General features: G+C 35.4%; 2 protein-coding genes across 5 annotated transcripts in view; one reads left to right on the top strand and one right to left on the bottom strand.

Annotated features, from left to right (window-relative positions):
* Positions 1–21,176, top strand: part of LOC138712065 (uncharacterized) — a 24,828-nt gene extending 3,652 nt beyond the window's left edge. Inside the window, exons 2-5 of one of the 3 annotated variants that reach the window (XM_069843460.1) lie at positions 1,949–2,090; positions 2,920–3,115; positions 4,614–4,673; positions 11,207–21,176. In XM_069843460.1, the coding sequence (XP_069699561.1) occupies positions 3,104–3,115; positions 4,614–4,673; positions 11,207–16,522 (5,388 nt within the window). In that variant the 5' untranslated portion in view covers positions 1,949–2,090; positions 2,920–3,103 and the 3' untranslated portion in view covers positions 16,523–21,176. Of the gene's footprint in view, positions 1–1,840; positions 2,091–2,919; positions 3,116–4,613; positions 4,674–11,206 lie in introns of those variants that run through there. The other 2 variants (XM_069843466.1, XM_069843474.1) reach the window with 2 other exon arrangements.
* Positions 1–23,075, bottom strand: part of mas (trypsin-like serine protease domain-containing protein masquerade) — a 130,523-nt gene that overhangs the window by 19,112 nt on the left and 88,336 nt on the right. The window lies entirely within an intron of this gene.

Below are 23,075 nucleotides of genomic sequence, written 5' to 3'. Positions count from 1 at the left end.
TAACAAATATAAACGACACTCTGGAGGAAATTAAACGCAGAATAAATATGGGAAATGCCTGTTATTATTCGGTTGAGAAGCTTTTATCATCCAGTCTGCTGTCAAAAACTCTAAAAGTTAGAATTTATGAAACAGTTATATTACCGGTTCTTCTGTATGGCTGTGAAACTTGGACTCTCTCTCTTTGAGAGAGGAACAGAGGTTGAGAATAAGATTTCTAGAAAAATATTTGGGGCTAAGAGGGATGAAGTTACAGGAGAATGGAAAAAGTTGCACAACGCAGAACTGCACGTATTGTTTTCTTCACCTGACATAATTAGGAACATTAAATCCAGACGTTTGAGATGGGCAGGGCATGTAGAACGCATGAGGGAATCAAGAAATGCATATAGAGTGTTAGTTGGGAGACAAGAGGGAAAAAAATCTTCGGGGAGGCCGAGACGTAGATGGGAGATAATATTAAAATGTATTTGAGGGAGGTGGGATATGATGATAAAGACTGGACTAATCTTGCACAGGATAGGGGCCGATGGCGGGCTTATGTGAGGGCGGCAATGAACTTACGGGTTCCTTAAAAGCCATTTGTAAGTAACCAATAAGCTGCTTCCCTTATTAAATGACACCTACTTGTCTAATCCACGTGGACTAAAACCGAGGTTGCAATGTCTTATGCTGAGGACGAACATTAAGGTATGTGATTAAAAATTATTATTAAGAGTTAAGAATGTCAACGTACTCGTATATGAAATAAAAATAAAAATAAATAATAATAATAATAATAATAATAATAATAATAATAATAATATCGTGGTGTCAGACAAGGGTGTCCTCTATCACCTTCTTTATTTAATTTATGTATAGGCGAAGTCATTTTAAAACGGCAGATCAGTTTAAACATTTCAAAATAAATAATAAATTGTTAGATACAATATTATTTGCCGATGATCAAGTAGTGATTTCCAGTTCTGAAGATGATCTACAAAGAGCCATTTTTACATTGGAAGAAATAAGTGCCAATTATAATTTTAAAATATCAAAGAATAAAACTAAAATTTTAGCATTTAAAGGATATGATTCCTTAAGAGGAAAATAGTAATTGATAATACAATTTTAGAGCAAGTGAATAGTTTTAAATATTTAGGTTTTAACTTATCCTATGTTAAAAGTGAATATATTAATGACAAAATAAATAAATTTAATCTGATGTGTGGCACTATTAAAAGAACCCTTAAAATACGAGGAAAGAAACAAAAATGAAATTTTAATAAAGCAATGGCTGTTCCTATATTTATGTATGGATCGGAATGTTGGACGATCACTAAGAGACAAGAACAAAGATTGGAAGCAATAGAGATGAGATTTCTAAGAAATATAGCAGGATAAACTCCACTACATAAAAAACGAAATGAAGATATAAGAAAATAATTAAATATTCTCAAATTCACTGATCCAATAATTAAATATAGGAACGTCTGGAAACAACATATTGATAGAATGCCAGAAGGAAGATTTCCAAAACTGTTGTTAAATTATAGACCTTATGGAAAGAGAAATATTGGACGCCCACACAGATGGTCTGAACAATTTTAACAATTCTAGCTTTCATGAAACCGGAACGAGCATATGGCTTAATCCTTATCTGGTGAATAATAATAATAATAATAATAATAATAATAATAATAATAATAATAATAATAAAATTTTCGCGAAGCGCCCTTGTACTATAATATTTACCACTATCATGCATCTCTGGTCATTTCCGTTGTTAGTCACTCCGCTCCTTCGGTTACCTCCCTATCCCGCATTTCCGCAAATGACGTCACGTTAGGAAGTGTTGTCTTACTTGATAAGATTGTGGTTTGTACACAGCACACAGCCAACTAACATTTCTGATTCCAAGTGCGATGCAGTTGCAAAACTATCCTTTACAGTGTACGTACTGTTGCAGGCATATGTTTAGGCAGCTGCCCGATGATGGTTAGAACTTCATAAGTGACGCCAACAAGGCAACTAAGCCAGAATACAATGGGGTAGGGTGGCAAGTTCCTTCCTTCCTCCATCATACATCGCTGACTAGCAACATAGTTCAGGTAATTGCTGCATTGTTTCGAAGAATTTCGACGGCAGTTTGCTCTGCCAACATCTCTGAGGGATGACATTGTGATAATTGTGTTAAAAAAATCCTGCCAAATCCTAATTAATCACATGGTGCCACATTAATAGCAATTGTAATTTTTCACTCCATTTTCTTTGTTTCCCTTCTTTAAAATTTAATATCTATGTTTACATATGTATAATATTTTTTTGAGGATATACTGAGTCCGTAAGGGCTACCCTCAATGGGGGGCAGTTTAGTATTATTATATTGATTTATTTCATGTTTAATTCATTCTTGACGCAGTATTCATTTCAAACATATACATTAATTGTAAAACTGCCTATGGCCTATTGATACCAACATATCGATCGTCTAGTTCAAAAGTCCGACAACTCAAAAAAACAAGTTTTGAGATATCTTCAGTTGAAAGTTTCAAATAAATCACTTAGAAAGGCACAGAGTTCTAGTTCATAACCACGACAATTAGAAATGAGTCAGTATTCAGGACGAGTTTATCACAATCTTCCAGTTCATTATTAATAGATTTCGAAATGTACTAATAATGAATTAGTAGAGTCTATAGTTATAATTATTCTAAAGCAGTTTATTTAGTTTTTTTTTCTTTTTGGTTGTAAATATGACTTATCTAATACTGAATCGGAAAGAGCTCCGAAAGGGGCTTTCAGTAGTATAAATAACTAAAACATGGCGTATAATCGATTTTTTTTCATAATATAATCATTAAGTTCATCAGCTCTCTTATATCTGTTAAAATACTGCGAACTTTAGCTTCTGAAAAATGATGGATACAAAATTTCTAGGTCACAGTAAGTCAGTGGCCGTCAGCATTCGCTGAAATGGGTAAAGGGTAAGCGGAGCCGTCCCGTGTGCCCCGTCGTGCAGCAGGAAGAGGTAGAGAGCATACCCGCTAGCAGCTACGATTGCACCATAGTGCAGTGTGTTCTCTGCGGGTAAAAGACGCTAGCCCCAGGGTGCTCTGTGCTGATGACCGCTGCAGTAAGTGTTGAGCAGTTCGTCTAGATCTATGTCGTGTTTAAGCAAGTCTCGATAAAGTCATCCACTGAAATACGATCTACTTAAAAATATAGGCTTCACTGGAATAATAGGTACATAGTTTCCAGAAAAGCTAGTTATCATCTAAGAAAAGTATTTGAATCTGCTCTAGATTTTCATTTTGTATAAATTCTCTAAACTCCAAAGAATTTCACTGACTTTGGCACCATAGTGCTATCACTGAGATTGCTTTCTAGCTGTGCAGAAGTCTTTGCATTATTGCATCTAAATTCACTGAACAACAAGAACTGACGTAGAGCAGCATGAAACTGAGGAATCATATTACCCATTATTATTATTATTATTATTATTATTATTATTATTATTATTATTATTATTATTATCATCATCATTATTATTACTATCATTATTATTATTATCACTATCATTATCATTATTATTATCATCATTATCATTATTATCATCACTATCATTATCATTATCACTGTCATTATTATCACTATCATTATCATTATTATCGCTATCATTATCACCACTATCATTATCATTATTATCATCACTATCATCATTATTATCATGGCTATCATTATTATTATTATTATTATTATTATTATTATCACTTTCATTATTATTATCACCACTATCATTATCATTATTATTATCACTATCATTATTATTATCATCATCACTATCATTATCATTATTATTATCACTATCATTATCACTATCACTACCATTATCATTATTATTATCATCATTATCATTATTATCATCACTATCATTATCTTTATTATCATCACTATCATTATCATTATTATTATCACTATCATTATTATTATTATTATCATTACGGTGTGCCGAAATTTTGTCCCGCAGTTCTTTTACATGCCAGTAAATCTACTGATATGAGCCTGTCGCATTTAAACACATTTAAATGACATCGACTTGGGCCGGGATCGAACCCGCAACCTCGAGCACAGAAGGCCAGCGCTATACCAACAACGAGTTTTTTAATACTAAATTCGTTTAGTGTTGTTAGGATTTTATTGTCTTCTGCTTGCTTAATTTATAATGCTGATTACTTATGATCACCTACGTCCTAGAGGAAAAAGAGAAGGGGGCAGACCTCTCAAGAGATGGAATGAGACGTAATCATCAGTGACATAGGCTTATGCCTATAGAAAAGAAGAAGACTTTTTATGTGGCTTAGGCCTACTGTTGACTTTGTCGGTTACACATAGTTTTGCTCACAGACAGTAAAGGAAATTCTATAAATTGTAAACGTGACAAGCTGTCTCTGTGCTCAGTCATGTTTTCTTTCTTTTTTGGGGGGCGGAGGGGGGCAGTGTAGCATAGAGGAATATTAAACTGGTCCCTGCATGTCACTTTTATTTGAACTGCTCCAATATTACATGTAAGTTTGTAAAATAAACTGATTTACATTTACGCTAGACTGCTAACATGAAGTAATTGTTTCCAGGTTTGTTTAACGCAGTTTGATCACATCATCAGCAGCAGAATGGCCGCCAGCAGGAAGTGTGTAAGTATCTGATATCAGCAGACACTGTGTTTCATACAATTAAAGTTAAAAAGCAGCGGAATTTCATATTTTCTCCTGTTCACATGCAGTCAGAAGCACAGATCCTGGGTTATCTGGAATTCATTGTCACGTCACAGTATAGAGATGTATAAAGTATAGCCCTAAAGTATACTGTGTTATACTATGGTCACGTCTTGAAGTCTTTTCTCTAACAGTCGACAGCAATGGATTTTAAAACGTCCAGGACTGAAGTAATAGGTACGTATAGTACGGTAGCCTATAAGTGAACGACGGTGGGACAGATGTGTCTGCTGGTTTTACATCACACCTCTTAGCAGAGAATATTTACAAGAAAGACACGAACTCAACAATGCACGTGTGTACTGCCTATGTATTATCGCCGCGCTCTCGTGGTTAACATTCGGCAGGTCTTTGAAATTTAATTGCATTATTGTTTTCAATTTCTTATATCGCCGCTCCAATCACTCGCCTCACTTTCAATATTGCAACCAATAAGCTGCTTCCATTATTAAATGACACCTACTTGTCTAATCCACGTGGACTAAAACTGAGGTTGCAATGTCTTGTGCTCAGGACGAACATTAAGGTATGTGATTAAAAATTATTATTAAGAGTTAAGAATGTCAACGTACTCGTATATGAAATAATAATAATAATAATAATAATAATAATAATAATAATAATAATAAAAATAGCCATTTAACAATATAACAAACTAGTGCTTATTCTTATCGTGGAAGTAGACGTGACAACGTGACGCTTAGAGTGAAACCTACAGAGCAGCAATCGGTCGGCAAAATTATGTTTTAAAAGAATACCGCAAATTCTAGGAATAATAAACAATGCATTAAAAGCTAAATTAGTACAAAAATCTACAAGAATAAAAATATATAATACACTAGCATTACCCACCCTTTTATACGGAAGCGAGATTTGGATATTAAAGAAAAAAGACATGAACAGAATCAAAGCAACGGAAATGAAATTTTTGAGGAGGACAGCAGGATATACTCTTTTAGACCAAAAAAGGAATGAAGAAATTTTAGAACAATTAGAAGTAGAGTCAGTAGAAGAAAAAATCAGCAGATACAAATTCAATTGGCTAGATCATGTAAGAAGAATGGAAAATTCAAGAATCCCAAAAATTATGATGCAATATAAACCTAGAGGACATCGTCGACCAGGAAGACCTTTAAGAAGACTGCTAGATGGGGCCGAAACAGGTCTACAGAGGCCTAATTCGTGAAGGATGATGATGATGAAGAATACCGCACGTTATTGTATGATGCCGACATGTTAAGCTTGAGCCCGTGGCAATAATACATCCTGTAGTTAAAATCAATAATCAGCATTTTAAAATATAAACCGTTTTTTTTAAACGAAATACCAGTAGTAACGGTTATAGTCTAATAAATCAACAATAAACATAAAACTGTCAGGATTCGGATACGTTCTGTTGTCTTCCTTATGGCGTGCGTTGAAGTGAATATGGAAGAATATAGAGATGCCTCAACAGAAATCAGCAAAGTGTACTTTATATAATGACTCTTACATGACTTCTGAAAGTGAAATGAAAAATGTAAGTACGTTAACTATGCTCCTCTAACCTCTGTTAGCGTGGAGTGTGCCTTCTCCACTTACAGACTGATATTGACTGACAAAAGGCAGTTTGAAAATGGAGACTTTGGAAAAGATGACTGTTATATAGACTGCTCAGAAGCCAATCAATGATAGTCATCAAATGAGGAAAAGAGAAAATGAGGGTTTTATTATATAGTTCATTCCAAAACCCCATTAAGATTTAAAAATAAACTAATCACTTATTCATGTGACAATAACTGAAATAACATAACACACATTTACATAAATGTCAAGTAATAAATGTAACTATTAGAGGCAAAAACATAAAAAAAATTACTGACTTATTGTTTATATCCACTGAACTGTTATCAAACACCTTTGTGGCAAATCTAAATCTAGGTCTGCTAGTCACAATAGTCATCGGTATCATCCTGGTGGTCACATCTCTGTTGGGTCCCTGCAGAAGTAATGGTAGCGCTATCAACTTTTGGATGCTCAGTTACAGAATTATCTGAATTAAAAGCAATTAAACTTAATGTTGTGATAGGCTATTCCATTTGCTATTTCAGTTTTTCTATTTGTCAGTTTATTGGATTACTTCTTATGGGATTACGAAGCCATGGCGGCCATTTAACTGACGTTCTCTTCCATAACTAATGGCATTAAGTGTGCTTCAAAATAACAGTAATTAAATAAATAAACCTCTTTCGTACATACAATAACATCCGTTTCATTTTGAAAGTGTGACACTCTTATTGGAAGACACTTTATATCAGCTTCAATGGTGTAAGGCTAGGACTCTTCCATATGAAATCGATCAGTAAAAAGCTCGCATTTTTTATACTCTAATTTTTTCCCTACTTGTACAAGGTGCTGAGGGGAGTGCATTTGCAAAAAATATACTATCGAAAGTCAAACGGTTTTCGTATTGTTGAGCGACAAATTAAGCGTATTTTATAAAAACAAGCCTCTTTCAGCGCTCAGAACTCTGGAACCATTTACTGCAGAACATTGAACGAGAACTCATTTTTAAGCTGACATATGACAGGTTATGATAAGAAGTAATCCTTATTTTTATTGTATACAGATAATCTGATTTTACTTACTTTTAGGCTTTTTGCCTGCCCATTTGTAAAAATGTAAAAAAAATATTGAGAAAAAACTTTGGATTATTAAGAGGGATTCAGCATTATTTGCTTAGTGGATCGGCAATAAGATTCGAGGGTATTAAATAGATTATTTTCACACGCCTAGACTTCAACGTCGCAGTACCGCACGCACTGGCCGAGAGCTGAAGATAAGCGAGCATTGGGCGTCATTTTACTCCTGTGTTTATGAAAACTTGTGATAAAGCTAGCCCAGCTATGCGCTACTAGACGAAACATCACGTGTTTATGTCTCCTGGCCTTGCTTACCTCGGCTAGCTCACGCCTCACACTCAGCTGGTTAGTTCACTCGCGTACTATTTATTTTCTTTATGAGTCATTCCACGTCAAATCGCACACAATTATACAAATTTTGACCTTCATATTTCTGATTGCGTTTATATTTTTTTTAACAACTCTATGGGTCTCATAAACCAACAAGTGTACTTTTATTTCCTCCTAAGCACTTGTTTTTAAAATATTGCATGTTAAAATTCTTTAAAAATGTCGCACAATCCAACATTTAAAGCGTCATATTTTCGAGGATATTTATGTTAATTTTTTTTTTTGAAAAATGCATTTAAAAGCTTGAAGTACTGTATTTTGTTAAATATTTACTAATTTTAATATAATTATTACAACTATTGTTTTATGATTCAATTTTTAAAAGTTAGATATCAATGTGAAATAGCCGTATTAAAAATCTAAAAAAATGCCTACTAGGTGCACTGAAGTATTCTTAATAATTCCAGAAAAAATCACAATGGGATCTCCAATAGTTTAATGGAAATTTAATTACTTACGACGCAATGTGTAGCGGTCGGTGCAGCAGCAGTGGACGGGAAGCGTTGAAGCGCGCTGGGAGGTTTATCGGCGCTGGTTGGTCGACTGAACGTTGCAAGATTACACACAGCAGGGATCAAGTCACTCGAGAAAACACTGCTAATTTACTTATTATGATATCCTCAAATATTTGTACATTATGCTTTTTAAACGTTTGTTTTCATTCACACTACACATTAAATTTTCATTCGCCTACCTTCTTTCTTGAAAGAAAATTGTTTTACTGGGCCTAAATCTTCAGTTTTTGACAACGGAATGAAAGAATGTAATTTTAATGTGCCAGTTATTGGTTTTAGATTGTGGTATCTGGCCTGCAAATTTTCAGTCTGGTTTTTGTGCTTATTCAATGGACAAAATATAAATGAAACTTTAGAAATGTTTTTTGTGACCAATCAAACAGTTTTTTTTTGTTGATGTTGTTTTATAGGATCTTGTATAGGCTGCTCTCGTTGCAAGTCTTTTAACAGTTCCTCCAATGCCACCACATGGACTTTTACCATGCGACGTTGCAAAGAAGTGTCATTCAGCACTAATTCCATAATCGTCTTCAAGTAAGCAATTATTTTAAAAATTATTTTTGTTTTTGTATTGTTAACTTGATCCATCGGAAAAGTAAATGATTTTTTTTCACATCGTTGAATTCTTGCTTTAAGAAGTTGATTGCTTCGGATTGAAAACAATGAAAGGAATCGGTGTCATGTTTCATGCTTTCTGAGATGACGACAATATTTTTGTGACGAATTTCTGTATCTTCTTTGAAATATACTACGAAAGGAAGTATTGTGTCTTGGCATTTTTTCCAATGCACACCTTGTACTCAATCTTGTATTACAAATGAATAATTTTCAGAAAAGTCTGCAATAGGCCCAACTATGTAATTTTCAGGTTGTAAATTTTTTTGCATTCCGTCAAAAATAAAATATGGCGACTTCTGAAGGGATGACGATGCATCTTCTACATGAAAAACTTTACTTGCTTGGAAGCCTTTTATTTTTTTAAACTTTTCACGGGGGTATCGTTTTCGTTGTAGTTTTCTTTTCTTGATAGGGGATTCTATTGACATCAAACTCTTGTTTAATTCCTCAATATTGGTGATTTCTAGCGCTGTATCCATAGATCTGCTAGAATAAGAACTGGGATAATCACTCTCTCTGCCCGCACTTTTATTTGATTCATGTTTACTAATATCACAAGAACTACCGGCTTCACATATAATTTCATCTGACCTATCTGGAAGTTGATACATTTTTTACGGAACGAATCACATATTCGCACATTCAAAGACTCCTTTAAATTGAGCTTTATCAATAAATCGCGACTTATGCGTCTTAGTGTTTTCTTTTTAAAAGCGTGATTAGAAAGGTCAAATGGATTTAAACACTTGTTATATATTATGTGTTCTTTACCGTCACTGATTTGAAATTCAAACCCTGACTGATTATTTTTCTCTTCTATATTTTGTCTCCTGCCATCTGTTTACTGTCATAAAGTTTACTGCCTTACTATCTTTAAACACTTCGCTATATTACAGTATAAACATACAGAACTGTGAAGGGCTCTCCCTCTTAGCTGTTCTGACAATAATAAGATAACTTTAGATATTTACTTTTCCTTAAGGTATTGATCATTTGATGAATGAATGCATGTCTTTCGTAGTGTTGCGAGATCAGATATTACATGCAACGGGAGATTTCGTAAAAATTGCCGCGGACAGCCTTCTAGTCTATCTATGGCTGCAAGTAGTACATTAGCTGGGAATAGCGAGCGCGAGCATGCCTCCGGAAAATAAATTGTTATAAATGTATGGGTGAAGATCCCACATTTCTAGATGCAGTAGTTTACAGATAATACATCATGGAACAAGTCTATAATTTTTTCAGATTTTTAACTTGGCTATTCAATATAGTAATTATGCTTTGAAAAAGAAATGATTAAAAAAATACGCCAAATTTTAAATTTATTAGTGACAGGCCTAAAGTAATAAAAAGTGTTGTATTTAGTCTTTAAAATGCGCCAAACCGCAAATCTCAATTATTTGTAGACACAGAGTTCCAAGTGAGTTTATGTAACAGTGCGCGCATAATTTGCGTAATTTCAAATAGTCATAACTACACAAATAATTAATAATTGTGAAAATAAAACAATTCGGTCTTTATTTGATGTCTGGAATTCATGAAAAAAAAATTCGACCATTTCCGAGAAGGTCGTGTTTTATGGCTGTGCGATTTGACGTGGAATGACTCTTATTTGATATTTTCAATACTTTATCAATGTTGCACCAGTAAAAAATATGTGTTTATTTGTACTTTCAATGCGGAATCTAACCATATATATTTTTAAAATATTTTTTCGTGGTCAAAGGCGTCTTAATGAAGAAAAATCTAAATTTCTCCATTTCCATAAAAAGTAAGAAAGTCTGTTTATATGTCAATATAAACTTTAATTTTTCAGCATCAAAATAAACCATGATTTTGATCATTGGATGAAAGGGTTTCGGAGCCACAACAGTTTAAATTTGCTAATTTTATGAAAATATGATAAATTCAAATATTTTAAATTTAAACAGTATGAAGTTCTGATGCCTCAAACTTTGCACAAAGCATTGTATCACAGCTGTCTACGGACAGAAGAAGTTTCATTGTATTTAAAAATTGCAAGGTCAATTTTCTCTACATTTCGGTCGATTTCAGATGAAATAGTCCGCTAACGAATTTTTCCCTTAGGCTGTGTTCTAACGTGCTAGCAAAGTACACACTCTGAGATGGCGCTCATATATTTTTCTCTTTCTTACAGGTTCCTCGTACTTTCTCGAGTTAAATGTTGCCAAGTGCCCCTTATTTACATTCTGGAAACTTGGCAACTTTAGATTAGCAGCCCATCACTTCCAAAATAAAATCTCTGCAAATAATTATCATGAAATAATTTTTTTCTTGTCCATTACAGGATTACAAGAAGACAGGTGGTTCCTACAGTATTTCGGGAGCAATGTACGAAGTGAAGCTGTCTGGTCTTCTTTTTCTTAGAGCAGTCAACAAGGGACAGGACTTCTGTATTGCCTCCAACATGGAAGCAGGTGGGAAGTTTGACGATATTGTATTTAGCTTTGGGGGTACCACAACGTTCGTACAGTTGAAACACAAAGCAGGGACATGCCAGACAGTAACGGAGAGGAAACTGGCGGCAGAAAAGGGCGACTTCAGCATTCCGATGTACTACAAGTCCTACTGTGAGCTCAAGAACAAGTGGGGACAGGATCCAGATCTGCAGCACTGGGGTCCATTCCGTAACGTGCGGTTCGTTGTTTACACAAATGCTTCAATGACTAGAACTCTGGGTGAAAATGTTGACGACACTGCACTCCATGATGTGCTCATGACAGGAGGGGAATGCATACATTTCTCTGGCTACGACTTGTTGAAGGACAAACCTGAAGCGAACCAGTTCCTCCATCAGTTCAGATATTACACCGAGCAAGCCACTGAGAAACAACTTGATCAATTCATTAAGGTAGAAATTCAGACTGCATTAGGAACAGATTCTCATTTCGACAAGTTTCTGTCCCATGTAAAGAACTGGTGGGAAGGCCCTGGTTCGTACCTCACAAAAGATGTCAAGTTTTGGGAGCAGATGGTGGAATGTAGTATTGCTGACATCTGCAAAACAAAAGCAGATCAGCTCTCATTACTTAATGTACGATTTGATGAAAGGTATTTGAAATCATTTAGAGATCAGCTGCCAGCTGAAGGTGGTCTTCTGATTGTTAAGAACGTGAATGCTCTCACTTCCCTCAAAGTTCACCAAAGTGTTGAAAAGAAGATTATGATAGATGCTAATGTATTGCAAGATCGAATGAGTGAAGTGTTAGCTCTGTGGGATCGATGGGATATACTTGTAGTGAATGGCTGGGCCAAGGAAATAGCAGAGTTACATAAACATTTAGGTTCAAGAAAGACGCTTATTGAAATTCATGATGGTGAAACGACAGACAGAAAGACGCTTATTGATGGTGAAAAGTTGATAGAAACAAAGACATTTAGTGAAATTCATGACGGTGAAAAGTTGAAAGAAAGAAAGACTGTTATTGAAATTCACGATGGTGAAAAGTTGATACAAAGAAAGACAATTATTGACACTCATGATAGTGAAAAGATAATAGAAAGAAAAACAGTTATTGAAATTCATGAGAGCGAAAAGGTAATAGAAAGAAAGATAGTGACTGAAATTCATGACGGTGAAAAAATGGTAGAAAGAGAGACTCTTACTGAAATTCATGATGGTGGAAAGATGATAGGATTCAAATTTAGAAGTCATACAGATACATTCCGTTTTGATCAAATGGATAAGGAGACAAAAGAAAAAGTATTAGAATGCAAACTGAAATTCCAAGGTAGGTTCATCAAGCTAAAGTCGTTGGTTGACATCAGAACATTTGATGAAGCAGTAAGTGCTGAAATTGTAATTCAAGTAGTTTCTGGAAATGTCGAAGGAATTGGAAAGGAACTCACTAAACAATACGAATTCTATATCCCTCGTACTTTATTGCGTAGAGAACATGTGGATAAGAGAATATTTTTTGCTGAAAATGATTGTATGGTTGTGAGTGGAGTAACTCAACGATATCTGCAGCAATTAGTTCCGCCTGGAAAATCTGTAGAGATATTTGATGAAACAAAACACAATGAAACAAGTTATTGCCGCCATTTTGTTGGACGTAAAATGGACTTTGAAATGGCCACAAAGGTATACAATTGCGTTCACTGGCTTTACAAGGAGGAAACTGGCTTTGTTTGGAGACAATCAAAAGGTGGTGTAACCAATATCATACGGCACTTGACACATGAACCATCGAACAGGAGCTTGAGGGAAGCCATGCTGCTGTCCGACAAGGTGAAGGTGCTTGTGGCTCATCCTGGAATGGGTAAATCCACGGAAATTATTAATTTAGCTCACGAATTCAAGCGAAATGATCCTGCCTGTTGGGTGGTGACAGTAGTTTTGAATGACCATACTGATTACCTGAGTGGGCATCTGGTGTCTGTTATCGATCTCCTTATAGAGGCAGCAAAATTTGACAGTGCCTTACAGAAATCACTTTTCGAATTTGAGTTGAAAAATGGAGGCAATATCGTAATTCTAATAGATGGGTTTGATGAAATCAGCCCTAATTATTCAGATATGGTATTAAACACACTAAGGCAACTTACTTCGTATAAATTCAAACAATTATGGATCACTTCTCGCTCTGTGACGAGGAAAATGCTGGAAAAGGAATTCTCCTGTCTTTCATTCGAGCTTCAACCTTTCACAAAAGAAAATCAACACGATTTTCTCGCCAAACTGTGGAAGAATATATCTGATGGTCCTTATGACATCAACATATTTATTGCCAGATTATTGGAAGTGATAGGCAAGTCACTAAATGACAAACTTGGACAATTTACAGAAATTCCACTACAGATCCTTATGTTGGCTGAAGTGTTTCAAAGCAAAGTCTCTGACTACTGTCAAACCGGGAACATAGAAATTCCTGACAAACTGGATTTGTTGGATCTCTATTGCAGATTCGTGGATAAGAAATGGAATATCTATATCAATGAAAAGGGCGACGGCAACACAACAAAGCTAGTTCTGCAAGAAGTTTACCAGTCGCAGAGGAAAGTGCTTGAGGAGAACCACATGGCATGTGCCTTGCATTCCCTGCTAGAACGTGAAGACCTTAAGGAACTCAGCTGTTTCCATGATATTATGAGCCAAGTCGAAGCTTTCCAGAGCCGATTTTACCAAGGTCTTGAGAAAATTGGAATTGTTGTTGAAATTGTTAATTTCAGATCAGTGTTCATTCACAGAACCTTCTCTGAGTATTTTGCTGCAAAGTGGTTTGCAAAAAATATCAAGAAAGAGAAGAAGTATTTAGAAAAGATATTGTTTGATCAGAAGTTCAAAGTAATAAGGACATTTTTTCACCGCATACTGACTCAAGGGTCTCAATTGCATGTATCTGTCCTAAATGAAGATAAAGTCTCTGTCCTCGAATTGCTCCATTCCCAACGGTGTGACGTGAATAAGAAGGATGAAGGTGGGAGAACGCCCTTGCATTTGGCTGTGATGAATCACATTGAATGTCACGATGAATATCATGGAAACTACGAAGCCATTCGTAATACAACTACACATAAAGTCCTGGAGATACTACTTGATCACGGTGCTGATTGCAGCATTGAAGACGAAGTCTTGTTCTGTCAACCCCTCACACTGGCAGACACATTTGGAGCATGGTCAGTTGTAGAGATGATACTGGAAAGACACGCACAAAACAGTGACATTAGCTTCAGCTTGGAGCATATTAAGAGTAAGGAGCTCCTAGGCAGAAACTTGAAAATGGTAGGAGAAGGTGGGTACATTAATATTGCCAAGTTCCTCTTCAACTCTGGTGTAAGTGTTCAGCATCCAGTGCGAGTAAAAAGTAACTGGGAATGGGAAGTAGTTACTGGCACAATGTTACACGTTGCTGTAGTTGCGGGAAAGGTAGAAATGGTAGAATTTTTGCTAAATGCTGCAAAGAAAGAATTAAAGGACTCTAACATAACATATTTTAAGAAGGCTGATGACAATTCTCGTAGATATAATGTAAATATGTTATTTCACAGAGATGAATATATTAACATACGGGACGATATGGATAATACTGCTTTGTCATATGCTGCCCGGCATGGTCATGTGCAAATTGTGACACTGTTAATAGACAGAGGAGCGGATTGTAAATTACGCAATAAGGATGGTGACAGTCCAATATTCCTTGCAGCCCAGAATGGTCATGTGGAAGTTGTGAGGCTGTTAATAGAGAGAGGTATTGATGTTAATGCATGCAATCAAAATGGTGAGAATTTGATGATCACAGCGGCTAAACATGGGCATGTGGAACTTACGACATTTTTAATAGACAGAGGCATTAATGTCCATGCACGCAATAAGAATGGTGACAGTCTAATATCCAGTGCAGTCGAATATGGCCGTGTGAATATTGTGAATTTGTTAATAGAGGAACATGGCATTGATGTGAATGTATGTAACAAGTTTGGTAACAGTCTAACATTTATTGCAGCCAAATATGGCCATGACGACATTGTCAATTTGTTGATACAGAAAGGAGCGAATATTAATGCGCGCAACAAGGTTGGTGAAAGTCCATTATTCATTGCATTAAAGTTGTGGTACGGTCATGGAAATATTGAGAGGTTGTTAATAGAGAGAGGTGCCAATGTTAACGTATGTACCAATGACGGCATTACTCCAATACTGGTTGCAGTTGAACGTGGTCTGCTGAATGCTGTGTGGATGTTAATAGAAAAGAACGCTGATGTTAATGTGCGCAATAAACTTGGTGAGACTCCTATAATGATGGCACTGAAGCATGGCCATGAGGATATTCTAAAGTTGTTACTAGAGAAAGGAGCGGATATTAATGCAAGAACCAACGATGGTGTTAGTCTAGCAATTGCTACAGCCAAACGTGGTCTGGAGAAACTTACAATGTTATTAATAGAGAGAGGAGCAGATGTTAATGCAAGAACAAAGGATGGTGTTAGTTTAGTAATGGCTGCAGCCAAACGTGGTCTGGAGAAACTTACAATGTTATTAGTAGAGAGAGGAGCAGATGTTAATGCAAGAACCAAGGATGGTGTTAGTTTAGTAATGGCTGCAGCCGAAAATGGTCTGGTGGAAGTTGTAAGTTTACTAATAGACAAGGGTGCTAATATTAATAAACGCAATAAGCATGGTCAGAGTCCAATATTGACAGCAGCTCTACACAATCAACATATTATGTGGCTGTTGGCTGAGAATGGTGCCGATGTTAATGTGTGTGATAAGGACGGCATTACTCCAATAATGGTGGCAGTCAAATACTGTGACGTGGAGACTGTGAGAATGTTAATAGAAAAAAATGCTGATGTTAACGCATCTAGCAAACAAGGTGAATGTGCAATTCTGAGTGCGACCATACAAAGTCGTGTGGATGTAGTGAGGCTGTTAGTAGAGCATGGTGCTGCAGTCAATGTATGTAATAAGTATGGAGAGAGCCCGATGTCTATCGCAGTTAAACATCGACATGAATCAATGGTGAGGTTGTTAACAGAAGCAGGTGCAGTAAATCAGTTAGAAACATTTTATAACAGATTTATAAGATATTGTTTCTCTTGTCACAACAATCATAGATCTTCTTTTTCTTCTTCTTCTTCTTCCATTTGCAATTGTTGTTGACCAATTCCCATTCTGCAACTTCCCAGTGTTATCAATATGAATTATATACGTAACTATAGAAACTCTAACTCAGTAAAACATGTGAGGCTGGCAGCCTCTGTAACATGACCACCTCTCTTCACTGACCACATTTTTATGAACCACCAAATTTCCAGGTTTCCTTCATTGTTCTATATACACTTTTAACACTTAGATAATCACTGAATAACTTGCATCATTTTTACTGTGCTAACTTTTTAGATAATTCGCTGGCTAAATGTTACAAGGGTGTATGTAGTAATATGTTAGTTTTGAGATACAAGAAGTTGAAATTTTAGACCTTCGGTACTTGGTGTGAGAATATTATTTCTTCCTTATTTGTATTACATCTTAAAGATGATTGAAAATACCGAAGTTTTGTTGCATTACAATCTTAATATTCAGGTTTTTGAGAAGTTATTTTATATTATATTTCAACATTGAACCTTGCAATTTTAAGCATGTATTTTATTTAATAGCACAAAGTTGTATGTTGGGGTTCTGCACTAAGATCATTTATAATATAATATTCAAGGATTACAGAGGGTAAGTATATAGAACACAGGGGTTTAATTTTCATTATCTTTATTGTAATGCAACATTGGAAATATAATAAAGGCTTATTTATTTTAATATTTATGAAACAAAAACGTGAGTGATGACTAAAATCTGAGAACTCAAGAAATTGTTTGACATATAAACCGTTATTTTAGTTACAAATTTAAGTTAATCATTACTCTCTGACATGGTAATAATATAGACAAAACTCTTTGAAACAAAGATATGAAAATAACAAACGGTGACCTATATTAGTATGCATACGGTACTTACACAAAGTGAACTAAACTAGTATCTTAAGATGCTGAGTGAAACAAACTAATAATTTATTCTGTTTTTAGTATTCCTTGAACTTAATATTACAGCATTATAATAATAAATTTAATTATTACATTACGACATACAATTGCAAGAAAGGTATGAAATTAATATAACATAATATATCAGTATGCACACTCATACAAAATGAATAATAAAATTAACATCTCAAGAAATTGAATGAAACAAAGTAATGATACAGCTCTCAGTACTGCTACAGATTAATATTATAACATCACAAGACAAAGAAATAATAACGTGAAGTGAAGACAATACAAAAGCTACATCTACAAATCTCATTTTCATACAAACTGAACAGCACCACAACATTTTCTTGTAGGAAATATAAACGTAACAAATTTTATTATTTCAATGTACCAAAGTACATATGATATTTCCATGCAGATATTCTGCGTCATCATACGATGAAAGAGTAATGGAACGGAGAAAAATTCTCTCCAGCACCGGGATTTGAATCCAGGTTTTCAGCTCTACGTGCTGATGCTTTATCCACTAAGCCACACCGGATACAACCCCGACGTCGGACAGAATTGTCTCTGATTGAGTTCCAACTCTTGGGTTCCCTCTAGTGGCCGCCCTCTGCACTACGTCATAGAGTCTATGAACATAGGACCGAAGTCCACACATGTGCTGACGTGCACTCGTTATGAGTGACTAGTTGGCCGGGATCCGACAGAATAAGCGCCGTCTTAAATCACTTCGTGATTTATGCAAGAGTTGGAACTCAATCAGAGACAATTCTGTCCGACGTCGGGGTTGTATCCGGTTGTGGCTTAGTGGATAAAGCATCAGCACGTAGAGCTGAAAACCTGGGTTCAAATCCTGGCACCGGAGAGAATTTTTCCGTTCCATTACTCTTTCATCGTATAACAAATTTTGCTATCAATCTGTTAACTTAATATGTTTATATAACATAAGAGAGGAAATGACTCAATGGAATTAATTGATGTAGGTGTTTCCTTTATTCTCTTTGGCCCCTTCTTAATTAGGTTTCAAAGAAGGATCTATCAACCTCAGACATAAATTTGAGCATTTCTTTGAAAGATTTGACCTTATTATCTGCCAGTTTTGTTAGGATTTTGGCTGGTTTTGATGTTGGAATTATTCCAAACTCTGTGGATTTTCTCGATACCATTGTTAAATATTTCACATTAACATCATTATACTCCCTCACTATGGCATTCCTTCCATTGTAAATACGTGAGTGACTGAGAGAATTTAAGGGCTGCTACTTTTATAATTGAACAGTTTAAAGCCTGCTTGAAAGGCATGACGATTGCTTCATTTGTGACAACAGCTGAAGTTGCTTCTTCCGTACCAATGGCAATAACAATGGAGTTAGGCTGCTGTGGCTCTTCATAATTACTGCAGCTGTTCCTAAAAATCATAACAGAATTACTGCAATACATTTTCTAAAAAATAACAAAATAATCTGGTTTTATAAATATTATAAAATGAAGTACTATATGTAACATAACTTCAGAGTACAGAGCAAAGTTACATTAAATTATTGAATAATTCTTACCTTTCAGTGTTCTGTCTTAATGATCCACATTAATGATCTTGGTGAATTCAAATTCATTCATATTGGAATGATTACTGCTGTTAATTACATTTGGGCTATAATTGAAAATGTAACATTCTTTTTCATCCATGACTGCTCGTTATAATCTTCCCCCTGAATATAAACTTTAATACTACAGATATGTATTTAGAAACATAGAACCTTCAACTTTAAACCCTCTAATATTTTACTATTGCAGGGTTCTATGTATACATAGAACTTTGCAACACAAAGAGAACAACAAATTTCACATACAACTTATTATCTTCGGCTGTTATGATTATTCCATTGGCTGTTGCCATCTAATTATATTAGGAGCTAGATATCACTGCATAGAATCTTGCAAACTCAATTTCTGAATTTTTCTGACATAGGACCTTGTAATATTGAGCCAGCGAATCACCTGGTGACTAGTTTCGAAGTGTTATCCTTCATTGTCCAAAGCCTAGTGAAGGTCCACTCTATCTTCTGGTTTCCTGTTGTGGTGGGATGTGTTTGTGATTGTGTCAGAAAGGGTGTGTGTTTTGAAATCGTGTTGAGTGCTCAGGATGTGCTAGGGGTATTTTTGTATGTTTGTAAATTTCATATTGTTTTATGTTGAACCAAACATATTAGTACATCTGATATTACTTTTTTTATTTAACTCATATCCAAAATATATACTGATATACTGGGTGTTCATTTCAAAGTGTGTCATGACGTCACTGTTGTGAGTCAGCGATTTGAAGCGGGTTTCAGCTTTAATGTCAAAGAAGTTGCCTATTAATCAAGGCGTTCAATCTGAACTTGAGAACGTGTACAGTATGACTTGAACGTCGTAGCATCAGATGGCGGTCTGTACGGTCTGTGTGCTACCATAACCTCTTTCGAATTGTGTTTTGCTCGGGCAAGTCGTACGCAGGGTATTTGTTATCATCGGTTGTGTACGGAAACATTCCACAACACAAATCAAATGCTCGGTGTCCATGTTGACCGTCCAAGTTAATGTCAACAAATACGTAAGTAATTGTCTTAACCCTCTCCCCATATCCCGACATTAAGAAAAAAAAAAACTCACTCCAGTATGTGTTTCCAAACAGTTCACATTCCTGCCACTACTGGAGTTACCGTACGTATCGGTAAGTACTCTTCAGAATGAACGCCGTACTTGCTAGGCAACTTCTCTGGCACATAGGTAATACACCTCTGCGGAAGTGTAGGAAAATTGAATTCTCTAGGCTCAACGACTAGCCACATGACGGCATACAGCGAGCCATGACACACTTTGAACTGAACACCCAGTATATAGGCCTAGTAAGATGTAAATATTTAGAAGCAATGGATAATACTTATTGTAAGAAGGGTAAAATTTCAAATTATTTCGTTTATATTTTTCTTTAAGCAGTGCATAATTTGTACCCACACTTAGTGCTGCAGTTGAACTGTCCATCAATCTGTGATAGTCATGTTTCCTTTGTAGTTCTGTGGGTGTCCTTCCTGCTCACCCATGATTCCTCATCCCCCAAGCCATACATATAGCTGTGATTTGTATGTACGTAGTTACAGACATACAAGCCATGCTCCCCCCTAATTTCAGATGTTATTCAGTATTCCTCTTTGGTACTGTTATTGACCTTTAAACCTCCTAACCTCCACTTACTCGTACAAATCAGTGCGCGGTTTACAAGATACAAGGTCTCTATTATTGCATTTTGCAGTCTTGTGAAATAGATTTAAGCATTCCCCTTATCCATTTAGTCTTAACTTTTAGTATATGCAAATCGCAGCTCTAGTCTCGAGTAAACGAGTTTGTTACTTTGACTGCAGACCTCACAGCTCTACCTTTCCTGACTGATAAGCAGGGACGCATTAGCGTGTGATCTACCTAAGTTTTGTAACTTACAGTAAAAACTAATTCCTCCCTGACTGACATGAGTTGCTTTTCTTCATTCAGAATTGCTATTTTATTTTATTCAATCTTTCAGCATGTATTATATTATGCTTACTCTTCATATATCGATTGTAAATGTATCATGTGTTGAAAAAATATTGTGCCATTGCCTAACCAAATATTATTATTATATAAGAGTTTATGCTAGTCAATTATTGTAATTTTCTTATCATGTGAAAGAGATTGTCTTTATTTATTTGTTCTAAGTTAAGCTATTTCTATTAAACTCTGTTATTTAAAGTTGAGAGTGATTACTTATTTACAAGCCATGGATTTACTCCCTTAAGGACCGACCCCATACATGCTCAGCAGCTGCTTGAATTTTTCTGACTGTAGCGTTCTCTGAATTAAGCAGAAGAAAAGCAAAAACCAATACAGCATAGTTCTCTGTAGGGTTAGCTACACAGATGATGTTTAAGAATGGTGAACTGCTGAACTCAGAATCATGAAAGAATTATATTTCTCATACGACCGCATCTGTCTACGAGAAATAATTCAAGAGTGTGATATGTTCATCCATTTCTATGAAAGGAGTGGGCTAGTTTTTTATCCACCGATCTATGGACTGAGCTAGTTTTCAAGTAACATGCACAGTAACACAAACTTTTAGACAAGGACTGACGTTGTTCTGGAAGAAAACAAGCTTAGAATATAACTCCAAAAATGGCCTTTTCTAGCTGAAAGCACAGTCCTATATAAAACAGTTCTCTTTCGTTTGTATAGCCGTGATATCTCCATCTAATCTTATGTTATTGTCATTCACATTTGTAGAACTATAATTATGGTTTGTATAGGAAAAGTGAAAATAAACATGTTTGTATCTCAAAACAGGTATTTTGGAGTTACCATGTTTTGACCAAACACCATAGAATTATACATGGTGGAAGTGAGTCTGCTGTCAAAAAATCTGAAAGTTAGAATTTATAAAACAGTTATATTACCGGTTGTTCTGTATGGTTGTGAAACTTGGACTCTCACTTTGAGAGAGGAACAGAGGTTAAGGGTGTTTGAGAATAAGGTGCTTAGGAAAATATTTGGGGCTAAGAGGGATGAAGTTACAGGAGAATGGAGAAAGTTACACAACACAGAACTGCACGCATTGTATTCTTCACCTGACATAATTAGGAACATTAAATCCAGACGTTTGAGATGGGCAGGGCATGTAGCACGTATGGACGAATCCAGAAATGCATATAGAGTGTTAGTTGAGAGGCCGGAGGGAAAAAGACCTTTAGGGAGCCGAGATGTAGATGGGAAGATAATATTAAAATGTATTTGAGGGAGGTGGGATATGATGGTAGAGACTGGATTAATCTTGCTCAGGATAAGGACCAATGGCGGGCTTATGTGAGGGCGGCAATAAACCTCCGGGTTCTTTAAAAGCCAGTAAGTAAGTAAGTAGTATAGGAAAAGAGATTGCAATTAAGAAGTGTAGAGAGAAGGATTTCATTAAATCCTCCATCAGCCCTCCAGTGAGGGTGACCACAAGGATCCAGAATACAGAGCAGTTACATAACTGATAAATTTTGAGTTTGGGATTCGTTTAATGCCAAAATGTCATATTGACATAACCTTTCTTGAAAATATAAATGATATACAATGATATGTATACTGTCCCTAAGAATTTGTAATAGAATGTTTTGTATTTGAAAGACTTTGAATTTTAATTTCACTAATAGTTGGTAAGTAGACTGTGGAAGGGAACTTCTCACTCCAAATAGCATACTCTGACTACCCAAGATTAACAGGTATGTTATATTTGGAAGAGAGAAAAAATACGCATGGTTCATATATTTCTTGTTTTTCTTTGTCAACCTCATTTGCTTGTGTGAGGTTTCTCTCAAAGCGGGTATCTAATTTCCATTAATATTTTCAGTCTTTTCATTTAAATATCATATTTTGATCAAGTGACTTTTGCCACACTCTGTATATAAATGAAGAAATGTAATCAAATTTCTTAATTTTGTGATTATAAAGAATTCGTTTTTTTGCATGGTCTAGAAAATGAAGTTAATTTTTTTGTCTGGATAACATATTAAATGATTTCATTTACCTCTATTTTGAATAATACATAGTTCAAGAAAATAAACTATGAAAGGTGATATCATTTGCAACATCACAAAGGAAGTGAATTCCAACAAAAT

Source organism: Periplaneta americana, chromosome 2 (assembly GCF_040183065.1).
Source record: "Periplaneta americana isolate PAMFEO1 chromosome 2, P.americana_PAMFEO1_priV1, whole genome shotgun sequence".
In the NCBI taxonomy this organism is placed as follows: domain Eukaryota; kingdom Metazoa; phylum Arthropoda; class Insecta; order Blattodea; family Blattidae; genus Periplaneta; species Periplaneta americana.
Note: the sequence above shows the minus strand (reverse complement) of the source record. Positions and strands in the feature narration are given on the sequence as shown.